Here is an 11,953-nt window from a genome sequence, read left to right on the forward strand (position 1 = left end):
CATTTCATTAGCGTGTCACTCAAGGGATCAACAACCCTAATTCAGTCATTAATTTCTTGATATTCCTTACCAATAAAAAGTATCGAGTTGAATTTTTTTTTGAATTCGTAATAAACGTTGAAGTATTTGCGTATTTGACAAGTAATTCTTTTCAAAAAGATCCATGAGAAAATATTTTTAAAATCTCTGGAGTATGTTTTGTAACATGCCCAAATTAATATGGACATGCAACGAACCGCTTTCTTCTGTCTGCTTGGACAACGGCTATAAGAATAAAAAACTTGTACAAAAATCCCTTTTTCAATACAAACTCCAATGAATCAGAGATCGTTTGATTGATATTGATACTGAACAAAAAAAATCTGTATTTCAAGCGAAAAATTGACTAATTCCTATACTTTATGTGTAAAACGGTTTTTTTTATTTCATCTCGAGCAATCGAAAAACAACAAACTTTTTACTCAAAATTATTAAAATTAGTCCATTTTTCATATAAAAACATGTATTTCTAACCCGAGTAAAATGAGGCAATTTAATTTTGAGGTCAAGATTTACTTCCACTGCCCTTCAGGTAAATTTTGTTTTTCTGACACAGTAAAAAATAATGAGCAAATTAACAGATTCACAATAATCTTATTTTATTTTTTTTTTTTAATTTATACAAATTTATGTACAGCGAAAAATATTTAAGAGTAGTCGCACACAGGACTCAATCGATTATAAATCTATTTATCAATTTTCAACAATTCATTTCGACGTAAAATCAAAATGTCCTTTGTGTATTTTGCAAATCACAAAGTTCCTAATTCAGTGATAAGTTCTTGATATTTCTTATCAATCGACAATATGAAATTAAATCTTTTTTAACGTAAACGTCCATGTATTTACATATTTGAAGAAAAAAATTGTTTTTATAAAAATCTTTGAAAAAGTATACATTTTTACTAAGGCATGTGGTGAAACGTGCCCAGATTTATATCGCCATGAACATCAATCGCATACACTTTAAGATTTACATGTTTTTTCCGTACATGTGCGTAAATATCTGAAGTTTTTTTGCTTCGGTACATACAATAGGGACAGGTAAATCGAGGTTCTTGTCCACATTCGTATTTTAAATGTCTAGTTAAACTTTGCTTTTGACGGAAAGAACTCGCACAGTTTGGACAAGGGAATGATTTCTGCGTCTTCATGTTCACGAAGTAAAACTTAGCCTCTGCATCTACAAAAGAGAACAAACAATTGATTAGATGTTTAAAATACAATGAATAAATTAATATTCTGTATTAGTTACTTCTTAACTTATCGTATTCTTATGCTGTAGAGATCACTAGGAGAATTTTATCCAAGAAAAGCTGTGTGAGTATAGATTAATCCGTGCAATATTCCCTAGCGGAACATGTAAACGGAACACTTACGCAATTACGTGACCGTTTCCTTCACGTGACCCGCTAGGGCATATTTTCTTCATTTTCACACATATTCACAATTTTGATGTAGAATTCAACACTCTTTTTATATTGCTACTCATTTATAATTATTTATTTAATAAATAAGAAGTAAAAAGATGAAAAGAGTATTGAGTTCTATATGAAATAGTAAATAATGGTGACAAAAGTTGAAAATATACCCTAGCGTGTCTAGTGAACTGGTTTCCAAACTGTTCCGTTCACGTGATCCGCTAGGGCACATTATCATCCTTTTTCACATTTCCCATATAACTCAACACTTTTTTTATTTTTTTAGTTATTTACATTTATTTATTTAATACATAAAAAGTAATAAAATAACTAAAAAGACCAAAGAGTGTTAAATTGTGTGCGAAATTATGAATAAATATGAAAAATATGAAAATGTGGCCTAGCGCGCCGAGTGAACAGAACGGTCACGCATTTGCGTAAGACGTTGACGCGGCCCGCCAGGGCCTATTTTCATCCTTTTTCACATTTATTCAGAATTTCACATCGACCTCAACACTTTTTGGAAACTTTTTACACATTTATATTTATTTAATAAATAATGAGTAAAAAAGACCAAACGAGCGTTGAGCTCTATGTGAAATTGTGAATAAATGTGAAAAAATATGAAAATAGGCCCTAGCGGATCCAATGAACAAGACAACCACTTTATGTTCAGTTTTCGGTCACACAATTGCATAACTGTTGCATTCACACTGTCCGCTAGGGCATATTTTCACCTTTTTCACATTTATTCATAATTTCATATAGAACTAAACGTTTAAAAAGAATCTACTCATTTATATATTTTATATTTATATTTTTATATTTATTTATTTAATAAATAATAAGTAATATACTAAGTAAAAAGTTTAAGAGTGTGTTCAGTTCTATGTAAAAAGTTAAATAAATGTGCAAAAATGAAAATATGCCTTAGTGGGCATAACCGTTCCTTTTACGAGGTCCGCTATGGTTATTATAGATCACATCAACAAAACCATAACCATAAACTTTGGACGTTTTAGCCAAATTCTTGAAACTATTCCGTATATTAACCCATGAATTTGGATTCAGAAAAAGGAGTTTAAGGAATTCGATTGTTGCTTAAGAAAAACAAAACTTCTGAGCTTCTTAATTTAAATATATTGTACTAAACTTTTCAAAAATATTCAAGACCTATTCTTATGTGGTTTGACTCTCTTCGAAAAGATCAATTACATAAATTTCACTATCTTTATGAATTCTTAAAATATGCTTGCGAACATCCCCTTTCACTTTACATTTATAATTGCAAAACGGGCACTTGTAACGAGGTTTTAAGCCGCAAGAATTGCGAACATGCCACATCATGTTGTTTTTCCAAGAAAAAGATCTATGGCACCCTTCGTTGGGACAGAGAAATACATTTTGTCTTGCTTGTTCCTCGTTCTGTCCACTACCTTGCTGGAAAATTAGGTTTTGTCGAGCTCCGTAGTACGGGTCTTGAACGGCATGTTGATCCCATTGTTGGTACATTTCTGCAACAAGATGCCATTGAATAAGTCAGAAGAAAAAAAATTTTACTTCGTGCCACTAACAAAGAGCTCACTAATTTATAGCAGTTTCCTCATTCATTTTAAAAAACTGATGATTCACAATTGTCACTTGTATTGCAATTAATTGACTAATTATCTATATTTTTTAAATATATTTTATACACTTCTTCTCGTAATTCAGTGCCGAATTCTCTATAAATGTTTGTTGGCAGATCAACAAAGTAGAGAAAGTGTCTGAAATATAGAAGACGATTATTACATTCTTTTAATTTCGAAAATGAGAATTTTGTTCTCAAAAGTTGATCTAAAAAAATTTTTAACTTAACAGTTGTTTTAATTATTATCTGCAAATGCAACAAGCACAATCCCTGAAACACTCTGAATTAAAGAAAAAAATATTTCTATCCAAACCTATTATTCTTCGTCGCAACTAATCTTACAGTTGAATTAACGATTAAAGTAAATAGAAACTAAAACAGTAATAAGCGGAAGAGACTGAAATAGGCAACACGCCTAAAACCGAGTCGATCTTCTAAATAAAGGGATATTCTAAAAATTCAATTGACTGTTTACAATCAATAAATCCTTATGATTTTAAAAGTATATCAACTTTATAACAAAAAGTCCGTTTTATTCAGAAATCATAGATAAAAAATCAATAAAATCCTTTTTTCAGATGAATATCTCGATTTTAGACTACTTGATTCCAATGGTGGTATACATTTTTTATAAAGTACCTTTTTATTCGTCAATATAACAGGTTTAAACCAAGAATGAATGACAGTTACATTTAATCATATTTCCTTTGTGCTGTAAATGTCGAAAACTACAAACGTGCTTAAAACAATGCTCATATAGTTGATCAAACAAGATTTATAATACTTCAAATATTGAATTTAAACCTAAACTAATGGTAACATGGCCGATGTAATCACCAGAAAATTTGTCTTCCTTTGGAAATTATCATAGAAAACAAAATTTACTTATTCTAAATAATACAATTGAAAACTTTGGAGGTATCTGTAAAAAAAAAGGTATTATTATATTGGATTAGTGAAATTCATGCACCCAGAATTCTTTTCTTTTGAAACCTAAGTTCTGAATATTGAAAGAAACAATATAAAGCTAAAATGAATCAACAACCCTTAAGACAATTTTTAACTATTCTTTTAAGTACAATACGTGAAAAGTCTCAATTAAACAATTTAACTATGGAAAAATTATTCTATGTAACATTTTAATATGTGTCTTAAAAAATAATATCTTATAATTGAAACAAAATAAAACTAAACAATTTAAAGAAGTTTTTACCACTTCAAATTTAAGTCTTTAAATTGATCTTTTTTAGATTAAATGGAAACAGAATGAAACCATTTAAAAAAAAGTTTTCCAACTACATAATTTTTAATTTTACATGATAAAAAGTTTTATACTTGAAAATCAAACGTTTCAAAATTGAATAATTTGGAATTCAAATTGCTCAAAATAATATAATTTCGAAAAACAATCTTAAATTTGAAACACCAATTGAATAAATTATATACACTTTAGACAAAATATTTTCGAAAATTGGACCTTAATTTGAACGTGCGTAACATATATTTTAAGCCATTTTGGCAGTTAGAATTCTTGTTATAACTTGAAATTATTTTTACATAATATTTATTTTCCTGTAGAAATTATTGTTCAGTTCTTCTTGTATTTATATAAAAAAATATAAATCGAACTGTACTAAAGTCTTTTTTAATCAAGTAGATAAGAACTCTCATCAAAATTAAAAAAAAAATTAAACCCTTATCATATACCTCGAAGAAATGAAACTAGATATCATCTAGATGTCAATCTACTTCATCCTCACTTTCAGACTTTATACCAATCATAAAACCTTTTTCGTTGGGATGTTTTCGTTTCATATGATCATATCCTTCCTCGGGAATCTCAGTATAAAATCGGCAGAAAGGACACTTATAAATTGTTGAACTAACATCATCTCCGAGTTCAACAATAGGCTCATCAGGTTCATCAATTTCATCAGCTGAATCATTGTTTAACTCTACAACTTTTACATTATCTTCCTTAACAACTTGGTGGACGACTGTTTTTCTGAGCCTTGTATTACCAATTTTGTCCTTCGTGGTGACGTCAACTAAAAACGTTTTCGGATCAGTCAGTACTCTTCTCGCATGGCTGTAACCATTCGATGTCTGCTTGCTAAAGTTACACTGAAATCGTAAATGACTCTTCAATGTCGATTCTCTGGCATAAGTAGAGCCACACTTATTAGGACACGTGAACTTCTTCGAAAATGGATTCACAATGTTTCTCATATCTAGAGCTTCAATAGCCTCATTATTGACTTCCTCAGTCTCCATATCAACAAACTTTGTAATCTCTTCTTGAATTTCCTCCTCGGATAAATCATTCCTGGACTTCTCATCGTCTGACAATTCCTCAATTTGACTGTATTCATACATGAAATTATCGGTGTCATTTTCAGGAGCAACGTTGGCTTGTAAAATGTCCAGGTAACTACGATCGTTTGACTCGCCCAAAATTTGTGTTGAAGTGAATACATCGTCTACAGTTTGCAGATTCCCAATTGTTTCATCTTCGTTTGGCTCGTCATCGATTGTATCAATTTCAATAGAATCATTCAAGTGAACACTCTCGGCTTCTATCTTAATATTTCCGACATCATGGTATTGTTCAGATTCAACATTTATTTTATTCTCACAGTCTGGAGAATCGAGGTTTTCCTCTTTCAGAATGTCAATGAAATAATTCTTTAAATGGGGATGACGATTATTTATGTGGTTAGTCACACTCGAGCTAATTTTGCAGATATGTTCACAGTAGGGACACTTGTAACGCTTTGGTAAATTGCAGACTCGCATCGCGTGAGTCCTCATGTGATGTCTATGTGAAAAGAGTCGGCCACATCCCTTCGAACACGGAAAAACCTTCTCGTGTTTGACTTTTGGAAGCATAACCTTTGGAGCCTCTTCTGGAAAATTTGAGTCTTTCTTCCGAATGCTCTTTCTCGAAACATCTTTCTTCGGATTCTCCTTTTTCGGATTATCTTTCTTCGGGTTCCCTCTCTTCGGAATCTCTTTCTTTGGATTCTCCTTCCTCGGATTTGGTTTATTCTTTGCGTTCGACTGAGCATGTGGATTGTTGTAGACGAGCTGTCCCTTTTTCAGATCAATAGCATAAAGCTTCTGATTCGGATGACTTTTCTTAATATGCGTAGCTATGAATCTAAAGGCGTGAGACAATTCCTCGCAGAAGGGACACTTGAATCTTTTGACTTTGACGCAAGATTGCTTCACATGCAGATTAATACTGCGAAAGTTTCCGAAGTATCTTCCGCACTTGTTGGGACACTCGTACTCCTTGTTCAAGTCCTTCTGGAATTGCTTCGAATCTTCTGAGAATTGCTTTACTGTCTTGCTCAAAGGATTCTTGACTTCGATACCAATCTCACTATTGAACGTATCATTGGACTCAACAGCATCGGGAATTTCCGTTTTCGTAGCACAGCCTAGTTCCACATTTTTCCCAGTCACATTGTCGACCATGTAAATCTTCGATCCTGCATGCTCCTTTGATAAGTGGCAAAAGGCAACAAATAATCTTTGATCTTGGTACTGACAGTAGGGACATGTGTAGCGATATCGTTCGCATCCTTCGAAAATATGTCTGGAGAGTCCATATTCCAATGGGAAGGATTTGCCACAGCTATTGCACGTGTTTGGTTGCAATTTTCGCAAAGATTCCTCTGAAACATTAGAAATATCTGGCGATTCTGTATCAACCTTTTCTTGCTTAAGTTTGATGTTAGTTTGACTTCGTAAATTTCTGAGTCTTGTGCCAGGCTGTGGAGAATCCTGTGACGGATTTTCCAATATAACGGGCTTTGTATCTACAATCGAATCTCTGAGAGGTTTTGTCATTTCTTTTTGTAAGCGTTTAATCTGGTTTGTGACAGTATCGATGGCGTAACTATCTAATCCTGGATGATGGGACTTTGAATGACTGATGATATTAAAATAATATTTTCCAGTTTTATCGCAATGTGGACAGGCGTATCGGGGAGACAATCCGCAGACAAGATCTATGTGAGATTTAGCGTTGTATATATATTTGAAGGATTTGTTACATTTCGGGCAAACAAACTTGTCGCGCCTTCTTATGGGACTCATTTTAATGCTAGAGATTTGGGGTTTGATGTCTTCTGTCTCTGAATTATTCAATGCCGGGGATGGATTTGTAGCAAGTTGAGAAATCTTTCTATTTTTTGATGTCTGAGTCTTCGATTTGCTTCCCTGGTCCAGTTGCTGAGCTTCCTTTTGACTTCGACTTCTTGTCATTTTGTAGTTTACAGTCGGACTTTGAGCAGAAGCTGACCGTAGACTTCTTGATGATATACCTTCATCTTCAACCTTTATTTCGACCCTGGGGGTTTCAGAGATTGGAACTAGGTTTGGTTTACGATCGACGTTGACTTCGCTATCGTCGACATGGACATCTATAAAACAAAAGAAAAGGATTTGTTAATTGTTAGAACAGAGATTTGTTTTCGACACGATGTTATTCAAAGAGTTAAACAAAAAAAATGGAAAAATAATTAAATGGAATCAATAAAAAAGATTCAGCTGACTGCAAAAATCTTCAGTTCAAAGTTAAAAAAACAGTCATTCTTTAAACGAAACTATTTTTTAATATTGAATTGAAAATCTTTGAAATTCATCCAAAATAAAAAGCATTCTTAACAATTTGCGGAAACAAAACAAAAGCGATTCATGCGAAAAACTAAACAAAAGGAAATAATGATAATGATTTAGGAGATTTGGGTTTTCATTGATTGGCGTTTTATTTCTTCGTTTGGTGAAAAATGAAATCTGAAGATGATGATATGATGTAAAGATGCGTTAGATAGTAAAAAGAATGTATTAACTGCAAAAGAAAAAAAAAAGTAAATGAAACTAAATGAATATTTTTTATTGATTATTCACTCATTTACAAATGAAGTTATCCTTTGAGAATATTAAAAATTCACTTGAATTTTTGTTTCTCAGATTCATGGCTCTGGCTAGTTGACAAAATATTGAAGATGATGATCCAGATGACGTAGCCTGAAAATAAAACACATAAATAATTAGTATAAATACATTATAAGACTATCAACAATCATTTTTATTAGGATTAAAAAAATATAGATATTGCTTTAATTTTTTAAGAAAGATTTTAACAAATTTGAATTCTAAATATTATAATACTAAGGAACTGAATTGTCTGGTATTTTACAATTGAAAACTAAAAATATTCGAAACAATAAATTATAAAAAGATCAATTTCAAATTTAAGTAGTTGAATATTGAACAGCTTTGAAATTAATATTCTTCTATTTTGAAATTTGAATAAGTTTTTATCAAAACTATAAAATTTTAAATAGAGAGCAATTGAAATTAATTTTTTTAAATTAAGACAATTCAAAATCGAATAAATTCAAATTAAAATTTTAGAAATTTTAGAATTTCCAATTCATTTCGCTCAATATAGAACGGTTTTAAATTTGATACTTTACAATATTGAAAAGTGGCAAATTTAAGTTAATAGTTTGAACTATAAATGATTGACAGATGTTCATTTTATAAAGTTTTAATCCCAAATTAAGAAATTTAGAAATGTTTTAATGCAAGATTATTTACTGGTAATACTGCTTTTGATTTCCAATCATGAGATTTAAAAAGCAAGTTTATAATTGTAACTTTAGTTGCCATTTAGTTTAGATTTAACTTTACAAGCCTTTAATTTGATATTGTATAGTTTTTAACAATTGAAAGTTGAAGCAATACGATTTAGGCCTCTAATTTGAAATTGTTCAATTTCAACTCTTTTAAATTTAAGGATGTTCAACTGTTATAAATTTAAATATGTACAATTCTTATGAATTAATTATTAAGAAAGTTTAAATTTTTTACTTTAAAAAGTTACTTAAATATGCTTTTTAAAAAAGGTGACTAGCGGGCTGGTTCGCCCAATTTTATTTCTTGACCAGAACATAATTCCTGAAATGCTCACTTTAGATGAGCGAAAACCCTGAAACAAGAAATACGTATCAATAATTGTAACAATTTTAATCCCATTTTTGAATATGAACCACATTTAAAAAAAGATTACATTACGTAATTTTTTCAAACAAACTCTTATACTTTATTTCCTATAATTCTATACTACTACAGAGTAATCAACAAAACAGAACAAAAATAACAGATTAATATATATATGAAGATTGCTGAAAAATTGGAATCACTCGTAGTTATAAATATCAATTGCATAGAACTCGTGTCCAGGATAGTTTCTACGGACAAGAGCTCGTACATTCCAAATATGTTTAGTTTTAAAAATTGTAATGAGGACACAAAACAAAAATGATAAGAGGTGTTGATTTATATTAACATTGCTAAGAAATTCCAAACACTCGTCAGTATCAAGATCAATTGCGTAGACCTCGTGCCCAGGATTTTTTCTACGGACATGAGTTCGTACATTCGAAATATATTTTGCTCTATAAATGTAAAGCGGAAAACAAAACAAAAATGATTAATTCATATTAACATTGCTGAAAAATTTCAATCACTCGTCGTTCTAAACATCAATAGCATAGACCTCGTGTCCAGAATGTTTTTTACGGACATGAGCTCAGACATTCGAAATATTGAACAACAAGACAAAAAAGGAAAGTATAATAACATTGCTGAAAAAATCAATTCACTTTTTATAAAGATCAATTGCATACATCTGGTGTCCAGGATGTTTTCTACGGACAGGATTTCGTACAATTGAAATCGGTATTGTTATAAAAATGTATTATGGAAAACAACAGAAAAGGGGATTAATTTATATTAAAATTGGTGAAAAATTTCAATCACTCGTCGTTATAAACATCAATAGCATAGGCCTAATGTCCAGAATTTTTTTACGGACACGAGCTCAGACATTCGAAATATTGGACAACAAAATAAAAAGGATAAGGGAATAATGTATAATAGGGCGTATCGATAAAGAAATTGTTTGCGCGAAGTTCTAAAAGTAATAAAAACTTTCGTTTGGAAGTCAAAAACACTCCTCTCAAGTTTTATTTAAAAAATGCATTCTTTTTCCGTACCGTAGATATAAAAGTCACAAAAAACAAAGAACTTCTTCAAATTTAAACAGCAATTTTTTTTTATATTTGAATTATCAATAAAAATTGTATAGCGATAATTCCATTAAAGTATAGTTTTTCTCTCTAATTGAGTTTAATGTTTGAAAAATTCGAATTTTTCGCTATTTTTTTATTGACTTTAAAATAAGAAGAAAATATTTAAAAGTGCGATATATGAATTTTTAGAGTAAGTAGTTCGAAGTAAGTGAATTTGCAACTATATAGCAAAAAATGATTCAAATATTTTAAACCTACAATATGTGCCTTGAAATTTCAAAATATCGAGAAAAAAATTGAAAATAGCGAAAAAGTCGATTTTTTTACATACTGAAATTTCAATGTCAAGCTACGTTACAAAATATTTGAATCATTTTTTGCAATGTAGTTACAAATCCACTTGCTTCGAACTATTTTTTATAAAAATTTATATATCGAAAATTAATTTTATTGTCGAATACAGAGCAATATATCACTTTTTAAATATTTTTCTGTAATTCAAAATCAATACAAATTATTTTACTGTAACATTGATCATTAAAATCTAAAAAAAATTCCTGTTTAAATTTGAAGAAGTGCTTCGTTTTTTGGGATTTTTAGCTATATCTATGACGTAGAGACAGAAGGATTTTTTTATGGAACTATAGGGGCGTATTTTTGACTCATAAAAGAAAGTTTTCATTGCAATTAGAACTTCGCGCAAACAACTTTTTTCTGATACGCCCTAATGTTATCATAACACTGCTGAAAAATTTCAATTATCCGTCGTTATAAAGGTCAATTGCATAGACCTTGCGTCCAAGATATTTTCTACGGAAAAAAGTTCGTACACTCGAAATGTTCTTTGTTATTAAATTTTTTTAAACAAAACAAAAATAATAAAGGGTTAATTAATATTATTATTGATGAAAAATGCAATCACTCATTGTTATAAAAATCAATGGCATCAATGTTATAAACATTTTTTAAACAAAACAAAAATGAAGAGGATTAATTTATATTAACATTGCTGAACATTTTCAATCACTCGTCAGTATTAACATCAATAGCATAACCACGTGTCCAAAATGTCTTCGATGGACAAGAGCTCAGATATTCGAAATATTGGAGAAGAAAACCAAAAGGATAAGGAATTATTCTATATTAAAATTGCTGAAAAATGTCAATCAATTGTTATAAATATCAATTGCATAGACCTCGTATCTAGGTTTTTTTCTACGGACATTGCTGAAAATTTTCAATCACTCGTTATAAACATCAATAGCATATACCTCTTGTCAGATATTTTTTTTGACATAGGCTCGTAAATTGGAAATATCTTTTGTTTTAAAAGTGAAAAATGAATAACAAAAATGAGAGATTAATTTATATGAACACTGCTGAAAAATTTAAATTACTCATTTAAAAAATCTGTTGCATAGACCTCGTGTCCAAAATGTTTTCTGCGGACATTCGATTTATATATATTTTTTTTAATAAAAACCAAAAATGAACAACTAAACAAAAATAAGAGATTAATTTATATGAACACTGCTGAAAATTTCAAATTACTCATTTAAAAAATCAATTGCATAGACCTCGTTTCCAGAACGTTTTTTACGGACATTCTGAAATTTTTTTTTATAAAAACGAAAGATAAACAATAAAACATAAATAAGTGATTAATTTATATGAACACTGCTGAAAAATTTAAATTACTCATTTAAAAAATCTGTTGCATAGACCTCGTGTCCAAAATGTTTTCTACGGACATT

At 30.2% G+C, this 11,953-nt stretch overlaps 2 protein-coding genes across 2 annotated transcripts in view; both read right to left on the reverse strand.

The window, feature by feature from the left end:
• LOC117182868 (zinc finger protein 425-like) overlaps nucleotides 1-2,972 on the reverse strand; it is a 9,929-nt gene extending 6,957 nt beyond the window's left edge. Inside the window, exons 1-2 of the mRNA XM_033375980.1 lie at nucleotides 2,897-2,972; nucleotides 1,073-1,222 (exon numbers count right to left, since the gene is read on the reverse strand). Of these exons, the coding sequence (XP_033231871.1) occupies nucleotides 1,073-1,222; nucleotides 2,897-2,972 (226 nt within the window). The remainder of the gene's footprint in view (nucleotides 1-1,072; nucleotides 1,223-2,896) is intronic.
• Nucleotides 2,973-4,513: 1,541 nt separating this feature from the next.
• LOC117167162 lies at nucleotides 4,514-8,771 on the reverse strand. Its single transcript, XM_033351888.1, has 3 exons — nucleotides 8,704-8,771; nucleotides 8,052-8,127; nucleotides 4,514-7,520 (listed from the first exon to the last, which is right to left on the reverse strand). Exons 2-3 carry the CDS (start codon nucleotides 8,074-8,076, stop codon nucleotides 4,831-4,833), a joined length of 2,715 nt encoding a protein of 904 aa, XP_033207779.1. The 5' UTR covers nucleotides 8,077-8,127; nucleotides 8,704-8,771; the 3' UTR covers nucleotides 4,514-4,830.
• Between the last annotated feature and the right edge of the window lie 3,182 nt (nucleotides 8,772-11,953).

Source organism: Belonocnema kinseyi, chromosome 2 (genome assembly GCF_010883055.1).
Source record: "Belonocnema kinseyi isolate 2016_QV_RU_SX_M_011 chromosome 2, B_treatae_v1, whole genome shotgun sequence".
Classification (NCBI taxonomy): domain Eukaryota; kingdom Metazoa; phylum Arthropoda; class Insecta; order Hymenoptera; family Cynipidae; genus Belonocnema; species Belonocnema kinseyi.

Coding starts and splice junctions, on each gene's coding strand:
- LOC117167162 (XM_033351888.1), bottom strand. CDS start 8,076: ATGAATCTGAGAAACAAAAATTCAA. Junction 7,521..8,051: donor TCTGAGAAACAAAAATTCAA/GTGAATTTTTAA, acceptor TTTGTTTTATAG/ATGTCCATGTCGACGATAGC.